Source organism: Thermoascus crustaceus, assembly GCF_041956765.1.
Source record: "Thermoascus crustaceus strain CBS 181.67 unplaced genomic scaffold VTN00scaffold_4, whole genome shotgun sequence".
NCBI lineage: Eukaryota > Fungi > Ascomycota > Eurotiomycetes > Eurotiales > Thermoascaceae > Thermoascus > Thermoascus crustaceus.
In genome coordinates this window covers 1990520-2008288 of record NW_027192530.1, presented here as the reverse complement: position 1 = coordinate 2008288, position 17769 = coordinate 1990520, and the positions used below count along the sequence as shown (strand labels likewise).

At 50.3% G+C, this 17769-nt stretch overlaps 6 protein-coding genes across 6 annotated transcripts; 5 read left to right on the top strand and 1 right to left on the bottom strand.

The window, feature by feature from the left end:
- Positions 1–857: 857 nt before the first annotated feature.
- On the top strand, positions 858–2120 carry VTN00DRAFT_7300 (uncharacterized protein; the record flags this gene model as incomplete). The annotated part of the gene is made up of 2 exons (XM_069434033.1): positions 858–889; positions 944–2120. The coding sequence occupies 2 exons, from the start codon at positions 858–860 to the stop codon at positions 2118–2120; spliced, it is 1209 nt and encodes a 402-aa protein (XP_069287354.1).
- A 1576-nt stretch (positions 2121–3696) lies between these two features.
- On the top strand, positions 3697–4595 carry VTN00DRAFT_7299 (uncharacterized protein; the record flags this gene model as incomplete). The annotated part of the gene is made up of 2 exons (XM_069434030.1): positions 3697–3767; positions 3875–4595. The coding sequence occupies 2 exons, from the start codon at positions 3697–3699 to the stop codon at positions 4593–4595; spliced, it is 792 nt and encodes a 263-aa protein (XP_069287353.1).
- A 667-nt stretch (positions 4596–5262) lies between these two features.
- On the top strand, positions 5263–7731 carry VTN00DRAFT_7298 (uncharacterized protein; the record flags this gene model as incomplete). Its single annotated transcript, XM_069434029.1, has 6 exons — positions 5263–5287; positions 5367–5436; positions 5528–5599; positions 5657–6086; positions 6142–6370; positions 6431–7731. The coding sequence occupies 6 exons, from the start codon at positions 5263–5265 to the stop codon at positions 7729–7731; spliced, it is 2127 nt and encodes a 708-aa protein (XP_069287352.1).
- A 1251-nt stretch (positions 7732–8982) lies between these two features.
- VTN00DRAFT_7297 (uncharacterized protein) lies at positions 8983–11044 on the bottom strand (the record flags this gene model as incomplete). The annotated part of the gene is made up of 2 exons (XM_069434028.1): positions 8983–10927; positions 10986–11044. The coding sequence occupies 2 exons, from the start codon at positions 11042–11044 to the stop codon at positions 8983–8985; spliced, it is 2004 nt and encodes a 667-aa protein (XP_069287351.1).
- Positions 11045–11437: 393 nt separating this feature from the next.
- Positions 11438–13175, top strand: VTN00DRAFT_7296 (uncharacterized protein; the record flags this gene model as incomplete). Its single annotated transcript, XM_069434027.1, has 4 exons — positions 11438–11704; positions 12611–12825; positions 12901–13010; positions 13078–13175. The coding sequence occupies 4 exons, from the start codon at positions 11438–11440 to the stop codon at positions 13173–13175; spliced, it is 690 nt and encodes a 229-aa protein (XP_069287350.1).
- Positions 13176–13663: 488 nt separating this feature from the next.
- On the top strand, positions 13664–17653 carry VTN00DRAFT_7295 (uncharacterized protein; the record flags this gene model as incomplete). Its single annotated transcript, XM_069434026.1, has 1 exon — positions 13664–17653. The coding sequence occupies one exon, from the start codon at positions 13664–13666 to the stop codon at positions 17651–17653; it is 3990 nt and encodes a 1329-aa protein (XP_069287349.1).
- Between the last annotated feature and the right edge of the window lie 116 nt (positions 17654–17769).

The window sequence follows — 17769 nt, the reverse complement described above, 5'->3', positions numbered from 1 at the left end:
AGCTCCCTCTGGACCCAATTGCTTCCCCCCCCCTTCCTATGATATGGATCACCAGAAGAGGCACCAGAGAAGAGCCGAAAAGTCTGAGGAGAAGGTGGAGTCGGACTGCGTTGTCAAGTGTCGTCAAATGCTACAAGGCTTTTTCACAGTACACCCTATCTAGCTTTGCGTTGCAGGCCAGTCTCCTCGGAACACGCTGCTTGACGCGCAAATAGGACATAGAAGTAATCACCAATGCTCGAATCAAGAGGAGACTGCGGTGAAGCTCTATTTTCCAACATTTACGTGTGTGGCTTGGTATACCCGTTTGATGGACTTGGTTGGAATGTTGGGTGTCCAATTACGACCTCGCAAGGTGAGGGAGCCTCGCTGTACTCCATGCTAGGGACACTCTGCGACGCTCGCCAAGTAGCCCGAGATTCACAGCTTGATCTGTCTGATGCAGGAGAGCCTGGCAACGGGGGTCGAGGCGTCCAATGCCCCGGGGTTGCTGGCGTCACCCGTAACGGCTGGCTGCTGCATCAGGCCATGAGAAGAGATAAAAGACCTGTTCTGTCGTAAAACTCGACCTCTCTTTCGGTCTGCGCAGCCCCTTGCCATTGTGGGCGACACCCTCGACTCTGAGAGTTCGTAATACCGCGTAACACTAACTCGACATTATTGTTTTGATGGATGGGGCTGTGACAGCACTGACAGCTTTTTTCTGGGGAGCAGCAATATGACCGAATGGGGCCTAGCCTTCCGGCGCGTTCCCGTCACCCATCAGCTTATCCTGCGATTCCGCCCGTGTTACAGAAGTAAACATTCCTCCTTCCAAACACCTCGCAGTCAACGCTCGGTTGCTGGACCTTAGGGAGATGCCTTGGACCGTGACAAATTCATTCAAACGGTACAGCCTACGTGACGCCCGTGATCTCGCAACAGCACCGCTGACAATCACTAGTGGCCTCATGAGAACCTACGGGAGACCTGTACGGCGCGTCTTTGATGACGACTTGCGCCCAGCGGCCAAGAAGCGACGCGTGCAGTCCGGTGACGATTCAGATGAAGCAGAGACGAACCTTCAAAACGCCATACGAGAGTCTTCCGCTGCGATCCTTTCGAGTCCCTCGCATCGCAACTCCGTGATTTTCTCCGAGGGGACACATGACGATGATCTCTCAACGCCACCCTCTTCTCCGCCGCCGCGACCCACGCCTCCTCCAATAAACACACGAAAGCCAACCTTCTCATTTCTCAAGCGCAAACGGCCATCGACCAAAGAGTCGGGCAATGGATCACCGCTGACCGAGGTAAACTCGAACAGCGTGCGAACCTCGACGGACCCGGCGCCCAAGAAGAAGCCCCAACAACAGCCTATTCTCAGACAGATGCAAATAGATCTTGGGGGCGAGATCAGGAGGACATGTTCTTCCTGCGGCATGGAATATATCCCGTCCAACGCCGAAGACGTCGCGCTGCATAGAAAATTTCACGACATGAACTCGACAGGAGTTGAGCTCGGGAAAGCTTTCGTGAAAGCAAATGCATCTCGTTGGGTGTACGAGGCAGCGCGATTTGACGAGGGCTACCTAGTTATTGTGGACCGAAAGAGCTCGCCTGCTGCAAAGAACCAAGCGAAGAAAGTACTTGAGGTGGTCAACAAGGAGCTCTCATCCCCTGAGATCGATGACGCGGTCCTGTGGAGTCAGACGGAGCCCCCAAAATGCCTTAGGAAGAATGGAAGGAAGGAAGAGACAGACCGATATAAAGTCTTCCTCCACATGAAGGACAGTAAGTGTGTGGGTCTATGTCTTACGGAACGCATATGGGAGTCGCGGCCGATAAAGCGCCAAACGGCGAACGGGAATGGAAACGACAGATCGAATAGCTCGTCCATCACCGTCGGGAATGAGGTTCACCCAGCCATCGTGGGTGTCTCTCGTATCTGGACGTCAGGCTCCTCCCGGAGGAAGGGTATTGCAATGGATCTCCTCGATTGTGTGGTTAGCAATTTCATTTACGGGATGGACATACCCAAGGAGCAAATTGCCTTCAGTCAACCGACAGAAAGCGGATGTCGATTAGCGGAAGCATTCTTCGGGCCTGGAGAACAGTGGCATGTGTATAACGAGAACTGAGCTTCCGAGTATAGGAGTTGCAGTGAAATGCAATCTAAACCGAATGGCGTGGTTTTAGGGTGGATGAACGTCGATAGTGGATTGTGTTTTGATACCTTTTGACCATGGAGCTTCTAATGGGGAAAAGGAGTTCGTGGGTTATCTATTGTTTACACCAAGTCTGCCTTCGTATAGAAGAGAACTTGGCTTAGTTTTGCTTTCAAATTGTCCCACCCTCTCTGTTATCGCTATAAGATAGTTTACCCAAGTAGTTCCACATTGGAATGAGACAAGCACGCGATTTTTGGAGGAAATAATAGTAAACAGGGTTGTTGGCGTGCTACATGGAGATAAATCTGGGGTCGATGGTGGTCCATTAACGATGAAACGGTGGTTGGAGGTGTAGTTGATTGCCGAGGCAGTTATGACAGCCTCGCAGTGGTCCTTCGGCTTGCTGCATTTACTCCTTTCCTATACCTCCACCGGGCCTTATCCCTCGGGCCCTCTCGTGCTTGGGCAGGTATATCTTCTTTGTGATACTTGAATCAAATGCTTTCTCATAGGAGTCGCAACAACAACAACAACAACAACAACATCATCATCATCAAGCAGGTTATTACCCGGTCAGTTACTGTTTTTGATGCGAGCCTTCTAAGTGGTATAGTGCGGGGACAGTCACAGCTGAAGGCAGGCATAGCAGCACACTGCGTTTCGATTGTGACTTAGTATTTGAGTGAAGGCTAAAAAAAATGGATGCTTGAGACTTTAGCCTGGTTCTAGTTGTGATATTGAAGCCTAATGTGTATTCTTCAATGTTGTGAGCACATCTCTATGTAGTAAGTTGTACTTGCCTAGTAGCAATATTACGTACCTAGATCTAACGTACACGTACATTTTCTCTGAAACAACTACTTACTGAGCTCTCTCTAGTGCAAGTAATAGGGGCAAGGCGAGTAGTCATGAGGGTGAAATGCTTGGCAAAGACCCATATCACTCAGCCTTGTTGTGGTGTAAGCACCATTGGCTGGTGGTGACGTCTTCTGTCCGCCTCGCTCACCCTACAATCCTACTAACCGCCCACATACCGTACTAAGTAGCTCGGGACTACTAGTACAGTACATATAGTAAGTCGTATCTTGCCTGAGTGGAGATATCCTGACCAGACTCTGCAATCCTGCTTGTGCAAGTGTGAGAACAGAAAGAGCACTTATTAGTACAAAAGCTTCCACCTATCAATCCTTGTTACACTCTTCTGCAGTCTGTTCACCCCCCTTGAAACCCATCTCGTCATTTGCCTGTGAATGTCCCCGACCGCCTGAAACTCAGATCTCCAGACTCTTGTTGTCCCGTACTTCACTGTCTCATTGTCTCTAGACAAACCACCGCTGTCGTACAAAGACTTGGAATAGACATTTACCTCCTAATTGTATCCGATATACCTTCTCTGTTGACAGAGGAGCCCTTCGAGTCCCCTTTTTGGTCAGCTCAACCACAACAAGAGGTACTGCATCCAGTGCTTCTGAACTGGTTTGAGCATACTTCCCCTCTACACCCATCTTCCTCTCCTAGACCTCTCATAGCAAATAATACCCAGAAGATGTCTACGCCAGGTCTCATCAACTTGCCCTCTCCGCCATCTGACCCTGTTACACCTTCAGAAATGGGACCGTAAGACCTCCACTTCCTGTCTTTCTTTACTTAAACACTTGCTCTCCCAATCCTGCAATTTGTCAGATTGTGTTGTGAGTGTACTGACGAAGATATATATACCCCAGAGGCACCCCAAACTCTACCACCACTTCACTGTCTGCCTTGTCAACGACAGCAATTAAAGACGGCCATCAGGGCCGCAGTGGCTCACATAATCACCATGCACGTCACTCTTCTTCCGCTTCCGTATCCTCAACCACGACCCTTGACGCCGAGCGAGCTGATCGTATATCCCGTCTCGCGGGACTGGAGCGCGTAACTGCTCGAACCGCTGGGCCACAGAATACTGCGCAAGCGGCCACCGCCGCTACTCCAGCGAACCTCCGAGATTATTTCGAAAGTTACGCCCACTTTAAGGAGAGGAGTACAGTTGGCAGCGCCAGCGCCACTAGTAGTCTTGGTGAATGCACAACCTGGGCTAGCGGCAGTGATACGTTCGAAGCAGATAAGAAGAGCGAGGAGCCGGACGATGGCGTTTGCAGTTTTGACGGTCTTAGTGACGGAAGCAATAGCATAGCTGGCTTTGGGGAAGGCGCCAGCAGTACGATCAGTGGTCCGGTCCCGAATGCTGCCCCGGGCAGGATGCCTTCTGCTGGAGGACGCCCAGGCTTGCTGGGTAGCCCGACGGCGAGCAGAAGCAGTGCGGCGCCATTTACCATGCAACATCTTACGGAGAGCTCCACGAATAGTAGCACGCGGCCTTCGTCGCCGTCGCCCAACACGCCCGAGCCGCTGAGAGGTAATAGAAACATGACAGCTACGAGGACCCTTCGACTACCTAGGTGACTAGATCAGTGGGCACAGCGGAACTCGGCATGCGGAGTTCTCGAGACGGAAATATCCGAATTGACTCTGTGGAGTGGGATATGAAGGATATGAAGTGTGTATATATATATATACAGCTAATTGATATTTGTCGGTGTATTTAGAGTCGAGCTGGGTGCTGTGAATCGAAAGCGTTATGTCTCTATATCATGATATGTTGTACTGCCGGGCTTGGCGCGCCCGCTGTCACCGCCCGTCGCGGCGGCTGCTTGTACGCCTTCACGGACGCTCCGCGGCCACCGAATTTTTCCTCCCGCCTCTCCCACCGCTCACCCTCCCCCTTCTCGCCCATACAGTCTTCCCGTCCACCTCTCACTGCTGGCATTGACTTGTCAAGCACGGGAAATCGCAGGACCGAAGACCCTCCAGCTTTCCTGGACAAGGCTCAGCAGCTATCCATCTGTCCCTTTGTGTGCGCGCTGCGTCAGACAAGCTACCAATAGCTCTGGTGGCAAGGACGAATCTTGCGTGACCACCCAGTCACTGTCCCTCGACTATAACACTCTCTTGCGCCTGGAAACGACTTTTAGCGTCTTGGGGACACGGGAAAGTCACCCTCGAAAGCGGTGCTGGCCTTGAGATAAATACCTTGGAGATCCGACGCGCCTTGCTGTGGCTTTGAGTAGTCATGGCGGCTCCTACACAGTTTGCTTGTGAGTTTCCCTTGTCTTGACGGCCTCCTGCGTAGTGCCATTTTTGCCGGGAGCTCTCCTGTATGCTGACTTGTCATAGTCCGAACCTTGAAGGGAATTGGCATCGTGGATGCTGCTCCTGTTTATGAGCCTTTGTCGGGGTTTGTGAGGTGTGTCCATTCATCCCTGTGGTCGCCGAGATCTTTCCAACATTGATCTGGTCAACGAGAGTGCTGATATCTAGGGCTTCGTACTTTCCAGGCCTGAGGGGAATCTCCGCTGCTGTGCTTATTCCCCATGTGGCCGATACTTCGCGTGGGCGTCTCCGGAGCGGTGCGTTTGCCCGTACATAATGGCAACTAGATCTCTAGCGTACTGATATCCTCTCAGGGTCACCATTATTGATCCTTCTGTGGGCCACATTATCGCCACCCTTCCTGCCGAGAACGTATACGAGTTGGGCTTCTCGCCTCTCGGGACGTACATTATAACATGGCAGCGTCCGTCTAAGGATGAGAACGGCAATGCCGTCAAGAACCTCAAGGTGTGGCGTGTCGTGGTGAACTCCCAGGGCGGTAATGGTGAGGTCGACGAGCACGCGATGGTGGGATGCTTCGTCCAGAAGTCGCAAACGGGCTGGAACCTGCAGTATACACACGACGAGCGGTTATGCGCTCGTGTCGTCACCAACGAGGTTCAGTTCTACCACAGCGACGATCTCTCGAAGGTTTGGAGTAAGCTGCGGGTGGAGGGTGTGGCCGACTTTGCAATCTCACCTGGGAAGAACCATTCGATCGCTGTGTTTGTACCTGAAAGAAAGGTTTGCCTCTCCTTTTCACAGTTGGCCGGTGCTGTGACTCATATCCCAACTATAGGGTCAACCTGCAGCGGTCAAGGTGTTCAGCGTGCCTCAGTTTGGGATGCCGGTCTCTCAGAAAACCTTTTTCAAGGGTGACAAGGTTCAGCTGAAGTGGAATAACTCTGGGACAACTTTAATTGTGCTTGCTCAAACCGACGTTGACAAGACCGGTAAGAGTTACTATGGGGAGACAACGTTATATCTGCTGAGTGCTAGTGGTGGCTTTGACTCAAGGATTGACCTTGGTGAGTTTTTGTTTCTCTTTTCACTTTTGGAGGTTATGTCACTGACTTATATGTCTACAGATAAAGAGGGCCCCATTCACGATGTGACGTGGTCCCCCAACTCCAAAGAGTTTGGAGTGGTGTATGGTTACATGCCCGCCAAGACGACCATATTTAATGTTCGTGGTGTGGCAATGCATAGCTTTCCTCTGGGCCCTCGGAATACCATTCTTTTTTCTCCTCACGGTAGATTTGTGCTCGTGGCCGGTTTTGGAAACCTTGCTGGCCAGATGGATATCTACGACCTGGACAAGGAGTATAGAAAGGTCGCGACTATCGAAGCCTCAAATGCCAGCATTTGCGAATGGTCCCCAGATGGAAAGCACATATTGACTGCGACCACCAGTCCACGGCTCCGAGTCGACAACGGCGTTCGAATTTGGCATGTCAGTGGTGGTCTGATGTACAACGAAGATATGACCGAACTCTACCATGTCTGCTGGCGGCCTCAGTCTACCGTCCAGCATCCCCTTGGAGATCCTTTCCACCCTACGCCTACCCCTCATGCCTCAGCTCTGGCCTACCTTGGAACGAAGAAAACGTCTTCAAAGCCTGCAGGTGCCTATCGGCCACCAGGGGCTCGTGGTCAGATTACCCCTTTGGCCTTCAAACGGGAGGATGAAGGCGGAGCGGCTTTTGTCAGGGATGGCGCATCTTCCTTTGGTGTGAGCGCCGTGAATGGATTTGGTAAGCCGCGCAGACGCGAAGTTCCTGGGGCAGAGCCTGCCGGGGAATATCTGCCTCCCGGGGCTGCCCCTGGCGGTGGTGTGGCCCTACCTCCTGGCGCTGAAGCGGAGGAGAAACTTTCCAAATCAGCTGCCAAGAATAAGAAGAAAAGGGAGGCTCGGAAGGCGAAGGAGAATGCGGAGAAGAATGCAGCTCTCGTCGAGCCCTCTGCGGAACTCACTGCGCCCAGCGGCCAGCAGCCGTCTCGGAGTCCAGATCGCCGAAGCGAAAAGGCCCATGAACGGAACCATTCCAAGAGCAACAATTTGGACTCGAACCAGCGTAGAAACCGTGATCGCAACGACAGCACAGCGAACCGTCCCAACGGTACGCTAATAATTCCTGGAGATCCTAACAAGGGGCATGATCCTGCTGCCCCTTCTCCCGCTGCCGCCGTCGCATCTCCATCGACGCCCGGTAGTAGTGGTACTTCGCAGGACAAGAGGATCCGGAGCCTTTTGAAAAAGATTCGTGCAATTGACGAGCTGAAGATGCGTCTGGCTGCAGGTGAAAAGCTGGAGGATACGCAGATGAAAAAGATACGGACAGAGGAGGCTGTGCGAAAGGAGCTGGAGAGCCTTGGGTACAACGGATAACCAGCTCCGGCCGGTCGTAAAGAAATGGCTGATCTGCATGTTGAGAGAGCAACAGGGATTGGAAGTAAACACAGATTAACATATTCGGTTAATATGAGATTGTGGATGCTGTTCACCGATTATATCTAACCTTTTTGGCCAATTGTTCTCTGATAGATAAGTTGATGGGAAAATACTCCGCCAGAGGAGATCCGGATTGGCGAACTTGGAACGGGCAACATTTCACGGAATATGTAGGAGAGGGATATAGCGCGTCGCTGAACAGAATTTCCTAAAACAGATAGAATAGAGATCTCCATTTCATGTAGTCTCTTGACAGTAGAGTGAAGAGGTATAAATTAGAATGTGTAAGATCACAAGAATATCATCACCAGTTTATTATGATTATCAGCATTCAACCTCTGCAAAACATGTAAATTCTGTAAGGGGTAGTAATACATATTAGGGAGCCTCATTGCTACCGAATTCTCCTTTTACTACTCATCTAAATTGAACAAGAAAAAGCACGATCTGACATATTATGTTGATCAAGGGAGCAAACTCTCACTGTACCGTGTGGCGCCTGGCCTACAAAGTGCCTAGGAGAAAGTCTATCTATTAATGTCCCATTTCACAGTACTCCGTGACGTGGTAGCTGTTGGCTCCCCTACCCCCAGCTGTTGTTGCCAATACAGAGGTGTTAATCCGTAGTACCGATTGCAACTTTAGCGTGAGCTAAAGATATCTTAAATACGATAACATGTTTGCAACTCTAGATAGGAATACCGAAAGGAACCTGGTGATCCAGGCCTAGACGTGGAGCCAAGCGACTGGAGTTGCTGCGTGAAATGGTGCAAGTCGAACTGTTTGATATATCGCGTCGAATACAGAGCTTATTCCTCTAATTACCCTTTCTTAGAAGGGGTATAAGAGAGGAATTTCAAGGCATGGACCTCGCCTTGCGCTCCACCTTGCGTCGCGAATGGTAACTGTGCAACCGGTATGGCCAATGTAAAAATTTATACCGCTCCTTGGACCACGAGTCTGTGGCTAGAATAAACAATGCTTTATCAATATACACTGGAATTATAAATTTATGGAATCCCATCTGGCAGGAGAATCACCTAGCAGTTGCTGAGACAAATGAAAGTTGGAATGTTTGGGTATCTGACTCATTTCGACATCGTTATGCTGCGCAAGACTGGCGGAAATATAAACGAAATTCGCACATCCATGTACCCCTTCTGTGATAGACATTGAGCAAACAAATGTCTAGGAGAATATGCGACCCCTTCGTGATGGATCTCTGACTGTATTGCGTGGTCGATATGGACTGGCCATTTCACTCAACACTCTGTCCACGCCATCAACATCCAGTTCTCCCTTCATCAGCATAAGTTGGTCAGTCTCCCCTGAAGGTCCCTTGGTAATCTGTTGCGCCATTATTGAGTCTGGTTGCTCCTGCTTTGGTTCCGACAGACGTGGTGCCAGAATAATCAGCCGATGTTCTGTAGTGATAAGAATATCAAACTCGCGATATCCTATTTCTCGTTTTCTGCGAGGGGCGACAGGAAGGTGGTCAATGCCATTCATCGTTTCTCCTGGAATAACCAGGTTCCCGAGACTAGACATTCTGCAGCGATTTAAAGCGTCGAATGTGCCGGTAACCTTGACAGCATTGCGCCACAGTGACAAGAGACTGGGAATGATGACACTCTGATTACCATGCCGGAGCAAAATCGACTCTTCAGGAGCTGCATCTCTTAACGAGTTAGTTTGTATGACAGATATTTCACCGCATACAGATGGCTGGGAGAAACTGTGTGAGCCCTTAAACAGGGTATCTTCCCGTATCCGCTTGGTAGAAGGAGTCAAAGGCACAAATCTGGCTCGTTCAGGCATTATTGAATCGGCCGTTTGAGAACTTTTTGCTTGAGGCATCCCAACAACCCGGCCGCTCACAGCAAATCGTGTCAGAGAACCACCGGTCACCCCATGTACGCTTGATTGGTGGTGCAAAGGGCCTTCACTTCCCGGACCTGCCCCTTCGATATCCCAAACACCCCACTCCCCATCAGCCAAGAGGACGATGACCGCTCTTCCCCCAAGTACCCATTTAGCATCGACAACAGTTTTCCGGCATGCTACTTCTGTTGAAGATTGTTCGAAGCTCGGATATAACGTGATTAGCCATCTCCCCTGAGGCTCGGCAGTATCTGTGTCACCACTCGAGCCCTGTTGACTTCGTGAGACTTTGGACGGTTTCGGAGCGAGACAAGAGTAGACCTTAACATAACCACTGGAGAACGACACCAATAAGTTGGAATGACGTGCTGAGGGATAAGGGGAGGGACTGAAGGAAATGCTCCTGGCAGGAGCAGGCAAATAATGCTTCTGAATGGGATGAATGTGAGATTTGAGGAGGAAATAACTAGTCTCGATTTGACTCGACTGCTGAATAATTGGAATACGGTATACCAGAAGCGTACCAGATGCCTCTGCTGAATGTGTGGCCACCAAGAGATCCCATCGTCCTTCAGCTTGGGATCCGGAGGACTCGTCCTTGGCAGGTGCCCCTTGAACCTGGGCTCTATTGGTGCTCTGACCTTCTTCATCCCGCCGGAAAGTGAATGTCATTGTCACTCCTCTAGGAATTTCTTGGTGAGATACACTGCCACTAATTGAAAGTGTCTGGATCCCCTGGGCCGAAGCAGCTGTGTCCATACCCTGAGGGGGAGCGAGGGGAAGGGCGACAACTCGTGTGGAAAAGTCTGCACAAATAGCTGATATGACAATCATTTGAGACAGAACTGGAGGGGAAATGCCGAACGACGAACGCGTCCTGTCAGGAACACAATGAGGCACTGCTAAATCAAGAACTTTGCCTCCTAGTGGTATGTCGACATAACGAATAATGTCGTCAAAAGGATGAGAGATATCAATGCCTGACGTTCGGTTTTCAAGCTGAACTTTGGAGTACTCATCCTTCGATAGCTCTGGGGTCACTTCCTCATCGGAATCGACGATCATGATCGCGTCGTCGTTGCCAGTGCCATCGAGCTTGTCCTTCATTCTTCTCTCTGTGGGAACAGGCTCACTACCTCCTCGCCAGATTACCTTCAAGCCGTTCTCAGAGCCGTATATGATAATCGACGAGCCGTTGGGGGAGAGGACGGGGTAGGCCTTCGCGCAGTAGATACGGTGAGGAAGCTGGTAGCTGGAGAAGGACCGCGGTTAGTTGGGCTTGAAATTATAGCAACCAAGGGAGTACGTACCTTAGTTGCAGACCATCGTCCCTTGGCTGTACCAGAGGTTTTATGGAAAGAACAGACATGGCGTGGGTATTTGCGGTGTATCGAAGTCTTGGAAGGGGCGTAGCGACGTGATCTTGTATTTAGGCTTGGCCACCAGCAAGGTACATGGCCAATGGCCTGCAGCAGTTGGCTTTTCTATCGACAGTTATGGGATGAGACTGTTGTTGTGGTCGTTGGGTGTGGTGGTAGCAACGGTCGTGGTGCTGGTGGCGAGCGCGTTTTTGGTGCACTGACGGAAAATCGAGGGCGCGCACCCGTGACGCGCATGCCGGGCAAAGGAACAGCACCGCTCCTCGTCGACTTGGAGAGCGCTTGAACCACTCGAGCTTTGCGAGCCCCGAAAAGAGGCATGATCGGATGACAGTCGTCTGCAGTCAGACCGCCATACGCCCCGTTCAAGAACTGCATCGACAATGGCGTCGGTGCGGTCACTTGGCCTGCACCGACCCTCCGCGATCCCTTTCCTAGTCGCTGAATCGCTGCTCCCCCCGGACCCGTCCGAAGAGGAGTATACATGGCAAACAGGCATCGTCGATGATGGCCCCGAAGGTCCCGCAGATGAGGAGATTGTCTACACGAGGACTTGCGTGGTCTGGTCTCGAGGCGGAATCGTGAAGAAGGTCTACAGGTTTGATCTCGAAAAAGAGGAAATCCGCCACGTTCTTTTCACGTATTTTCCGGTGGGAGCGACCAAAGCTGGAGAGCCATCTCAGGAACGTAGTGACGCTCATCTAAGTCATGGAAGGCCAGTTAAACCGAAGGGGAGGGAATCGAAATCGGAAACGACAGGTATCCATGGACGCAGGAGGGTAGAGAACGGTTCCAAAACTGCCGATGGGCTCTCCAGGGCTTTGGTCGTGGTTCTCAAGTCTCAAGCACACATATTCTTCTTGGCCGGCAACAGTCATATCATTCCTTTACCCTTCGAAGTTGATTCGGTTTTCCCTACTCCACGGGGGCTTTTGCTTCAGCGAAAGGCCCATGAGGAAGCTTCTAAAACTGTCCCAAGAGTCCCTCACAACTCTTTCGCATCTTCAAAATCGGCGCAAGCGGATTTTCGTTCTTCCCAGCCCTTCAGAACGTCGACAGGGAAAGGAACAGGGCCTTCGGCACGGGTCTCAAAGTCTAATAGAGATGCAGATCTTCCTAGGATGTTTTCCCTTATGGATCCCCATTCTGAACTGGGTTTAGTTGTGTCCAGCAACTCATCTCGTCCATTACATGAGAGTTCCAAGACCGACACTTTCGATGCTTTAGACCCGGCCGAAGAGGTATTATATGTGTCTCACAAAGATGAATTCCCAAGTACGAACAATACACAAGCTGATCATCCCTTGGTGCTCGTCGTGACCGTCAATGCAAATACCGGCTTTTACACGCTTTGGACGGCTCGATACACAGAGGAAAGTGATCTAAAATTAAGAAAAAAGGAACATGGGACAAGTGATACTCGTTCTAAAAGAAGAAGTTCGCATTTCGGTATAGCGACAGGTGTATCAACCCCTGCTGCTCGTCCGCCTACTGTAAGGGACAGCTTTGGGATTATAGGTCACGGACGTGACAATTCCGGAACATCTTATTCGCAGAATCTTCAATCTGAAGGAAGAGCAGATGAGGCAGAGGATATTGCTTCTCAACTTGGCCGCGAATTTGGTGACATCGGAGCTCCGTTAAAGACATCACGGCGGGTAAGCTCGTTGCTTGCGCGAGCTGACCTTGCAACGAGCCAGGATAAGGCGACTTTCTCAGACCTTGCTATTGGAAATCAAACAAGTTCTGCGCCGTATGGTGGGGCAAGACAGTCAGTGGGGGTCAACAGTAATAGAGGAAGCTTTGGGTTAAGAGGTTCTTTGCCTGCTAATAGTTCTGTTTACAGCAATAATGGCAGCTTTCTCGATGCCCCGGTTGACAGAGTCCTTGAGGAACTCAAGAACGGCAGTGATCCCAAGTGTCTTGAAAATTTTGGTCTTCAGGAATCGATGTCAGGTCTGCCAAAAGAGTTGATTCTTATGAAAGTGGAAAGTTTCCCTTCGAATTTTACCGATGGCTCTAGCGCTCCCCCTAAATCGACGGCTTTCCGGAGACATAGAATATTTACTCTGTGCTCCTATGAAACAGAGGGTCTGCGAAATGGAGACTGTGCTGCGATAGCTGTCTGCATTCTGGATTATCCCTCAAAATCTCTAGTCGTGGTCAGCCTGAAGGCCGAGAGAGTTACGCATGCTTCAAAAGAGAGCGGGTCTCAAAATTCGAGGAAAGAACGAATTTCGGAAGGACGCTCTTTAGTTGTCCAGGCAACTGGAATACGACGTGGCTCTAATATAGTGGACGCTTGTAGTATAGTTGATGGAGAAATTTCTCGAATCCTAACTCTCGGCACGACAGTTGGGGGACGAAATGAGTTAACATTGCAATCACCATGGAGTGCGCCTGTCCCAGTTGATCTACCTCTCAATCTGATATTGCATGAACAATATGGAATGTCGCTTTCTGAGTCGCCACATCGCTTATGGGATGGTATAATGGAAAGAGCTATCAGTGGCGCGTCCCTTAGGTTGACTGGGCTATCCCATCCGTCTACCCAAGGCAAGGTTGATCTAATCGATTCCCAGAAAAGAAGACATAGGATCCAGATTAAAATGGAACCGAGGAACGTTCTTGTTAAGAAGATCATGAAGGTCTGCACATTTGTCCTCAGAGATTCGGCGAAAATCAGCGACGGCATACTTGTCGGATGGTGGGAAGTCTCGAGGTGGTTATATTTAAGGAAAGTGACCGAAAAGGATCTGGAATGGACGGCAATGGTAGTTGTCTTGTTTACTATGGCCGTTGATTTCATCGACACCAATCAGACCAAAACACCAGTCAAGCCGACCCGGAAACCAACAGGCCTTATGAGATCAAGCAGCGGAAGCTATATTGATTTAGAAAGCTGGGAAGCTATGCTGGACCAAGAGGCGGGTTCCCCCGATGCTCTCTCGCCGTGGATGATGAGTAGTTCATGGGGTTGGATTGTCGAACAAAGCGAGTGTGAGATTGATGACTTACCTCAAAAGACGGAACAACGAAATTTCATCGGATTGCTGCCACCTAGGACGGCTTACCGACAAAACTCGTACTTAATCCGATGCGCCACTTTTGCTCGAGATTTTCTCCAAAGCCCCCAGGGTGAAGCTGCCTCTGGCTCCGAAGGATATCTTCCCACCTCCATATCCCAGAATGAAAACACACGGCGGACTGCGCTCTGCACCGTCCTGGTCGCTATACATCTTTTGCGCGAGGAGCTGAAGCTTTCTATATCTGACGCTGAGCCTTCCTGCGCAGAGATAGGCTTCTTAGCCCCCATTCTAGCTCAGATTGGTGGATGGCTGGGGTGGGAATCCTGGACGTGGAAGGATGATGCTTACTACGGGGCCGAACTAGCCAACATGGGTAACTGGCTATACGAAGACTCTCGGATTTCTAGTCTTCATGTTCCTCCAGAGCCTTTTGGACCCCCGTCGATATTTTTGTTTCTAGAGAATTTTTGGCGGCAGCCCTCGTCGTTTCTCACTCTTCTCGACATTGTTTCTGCGTCAGACCGCATTCAGAGCAGGGGAAGGTTGTGGCACGAGGCTTTTAAACTTACTCCGAGAACTCTTGCACTAAATGGGTTCCTTTCTGAAGCCCGCAATTTGCGAAAAGCTCCTGAGAAGGTAGAGCTTTTATTCCGCTGGGGACTTACTGGAAACGTCATCGAGACTCTCCCGGATGGTGTTAGTGCGCCTCTCTATGAAACAATTGCTTGCTGCCAGGTAAATCCTCCAACATCCTGGAGTTCAGCACTTCTGAGGTTGATTGACCGAGACGACCTATATATGTCAATGAATGTAAACAGCTGTTATCCTGTCTCGCGGCCTCAGCCTACGTTAATACATGACAGCGTGCGTGACTTCCACCACATTGGCATTTCGACACTGGAAATTGATACAATAAATGCCTTCGAGGCTTCCGCAGAGGCGGATAGATTCTCCATTATGAAATTAATCTTCCGTGAGGACAGGCGCTTCGTGGAGGCAGCGAGACTTTTGAACCAGTCGAAGGCCCCTGTGGCAGAATGCGTCCCAGAACCTGAATGGTCAGAGTCTGACTTGTTAGAGGCACAGAAGGAGCTCGTTCAGCTCGTAACCCTGAGAACACTCTCAGTTCCAACTGGCCGCGCCATGTTTATGTTCAATGGTCGACTACCGCTCTTGACCGAAAAACTCCCGATCCCGTCATTTTCGTTGCAATGTGTCATGAAACCTTCTAACGTAACTATTAGTGCTGATAGAGCATCATTTAGTGAGGAAAAGGTCTGTTGGGCTTTCTTCCATAATGGTGTCGCTACGGGTCTTGCAATATCCAAGGCTTGTAAAGGGATAGATACTTCCTGGATACTTTTCAACAAGCCTCAAGAACTGACAAACAGGCATGCTGGATTCTTGCTTGGCCTCGGTCTGAACGGTCATCTCAAGTCTTTGGCCAAGTGGGTTGCTTTCAAGTACTTGACACCAAAACATGCGATGACATCTATTGGTCTTTTGCTGGGCCTGTCAGCCTCCTACTTAGGCACCATGGACACTCTTATAACGCGTCTGCTTTCAGTACATGTCACTAGGATGCTCCCCCCAGGCGCTGCCGAATTGAACTTGTCCCAATTGACGCAAACAGCTGGTTTGATGGGAATAGGTCTGCTTTACTGCAATTCTCAGCACAGAAGAATGAGCGAAGTTATGCTTTCGGAGATTGAAAGCGTGGAGCAGGAGGAGAGTAAAATTTCTCAAGAGGACCTACGTGGCGAGGGCTACCGTTTAGCCGCCGGATTTGCTCTTGGGCTCATCAACCTTGGAAAAGGCAATGACTTGAGAGGACTGCGAGATATGCATATAGTCGAAAGACTACTGGTCTTAGCCGCCGGAACGAAGAACGTCGACCTTGTTCACGTTCTTGATAAAGCCACTGCCGCTGCCACCGTTGCTCTCATGATTATCTTCATGAAAACGAACGATTCGGCTCTCGCCGAAAAGATCAACATCCCAGATACAATTGTACAGTTTGACTACGTTCGACCGGATATTTTCCTGCTTCGGACCTTGGCTAGACATCTCATAATGTGGGATAGCATCTGCGCGAGTCACGAATGGTTCCGTCAAAGCCTTCCCTGTAGATACCAGCGGAGGTATCGGCTCAGTTGCATTCGTCGGCTAAGCAGCGATGACATGCCATTTTTTAATATCGTCGCCGGGCTTTGTTTCGCTATCGGGTTGCGTTATGCAGGCTCAGCTTCATCTGAAGCAAGGGACATCCTCCTGTCATATCTTGACCAGTTCATCAGGATTTGTCGACTCCCTGCTCTCAATTATGATGGGAAGCTGACGCGGAATTCTGTTCGTAACTGCCAAGATATTGTTGCGCTCTCAGCAGCGGCAGTCATGGCAGGAACAGGGGATCTTGCACTATTTCGACGTCTGCGTTCCCTTCATGGTCGAGTTGATGCTGATACACCATATGGAAGTCACATGGCGGCTCACATGGCAATTGGGATGCTCTTCTTGGGCGGGGGAAGTCACACCCTCGGCACATCAGATCTTGCCATAGCATCGCTGCTATGTGCTTTCTACCCGGTCTTCCCCACGACTGTACTTGACAATAAATGCCATCTCCAAGCATTCCGCCACATGTGGGTGTTAGCAGCCGAGCCGCGCTGTCTTGTTCCAAGAGATGTTGATACCCGTCGCCCCGTTCCAATCCCCATCTCGTTAACGATGAAGAACGGTGTAACAAGAATGGCAACCGCACCCTGTCTTCTTCCCGACTTGAATGACATAGCGAAGGTCGAGGCGCTAAGCCCGGAGTATTGGCCGCTTGTTCTCGACTTTTGCAGCAACGATAGACTCCTTGAGAAGTTTCGCAATGGCGATCAGTTCATATACCTGAAAAGGAAAACGATATGCAATCCAAGTGAATCATCTGGTTTTGCTTCTACGTTATTGGGACTCAGCGAAGCGCACGACGTGCTGCCATCTTCTGCCTCAGTAGCTACCTCCAAAGGGCTGGTAGCGCAATCGTTCAACGTTGCTCCTCTTCTTTCTCAGGAGCGTAATTCCAGCCACATTCAGTCGCCGTCCTACGGTATGTGGGATTGGGTTTTCTCACTTCCTTCCCTACAGGGCTTGGATTTTTGGGAGAAGTCTCTAGTTATGACACCGATTTCATCCCAATCCCGCTCATTCTATCCCAATAGTGGGGTTGGAATTTGTTCCCTCCCTTGGCTGCGTCCCTCCGCGGTTGACACAAGGCTTGTTCTCGGCACCGCTATATATGACGCTATTAACGCTGCCTTGGACTGCGGGTGCGGCCTCGGCGAAGCTAGAGATCATTTTTGGCAATTGAGACTCCTTTTCTGCTGGATAAATTACTGTATCTATGAAGAGGACAAGCAAGGCACACGGGAAAAACACGATGGTGATGCGGATTCCAGGACTGGTTGGGACAATAATGGGCTCTGGCTACGGAGGGATATCATCGAAGAGGCGAAATGGAAGATCCAGAGCACTCAATTTCATGATTATGGTGGAAGAGACTATGGTGGAGGGACTGCTAACTGAGATATCAATAATTCTCGAGATTCGGGCTTCTGGATCTGAATATTTAGTTGCATTGTTACGGCGCTGGTATTACTGATGGCCTCGGAATCACAAGCACCGAGACTTGGGTATGCAGG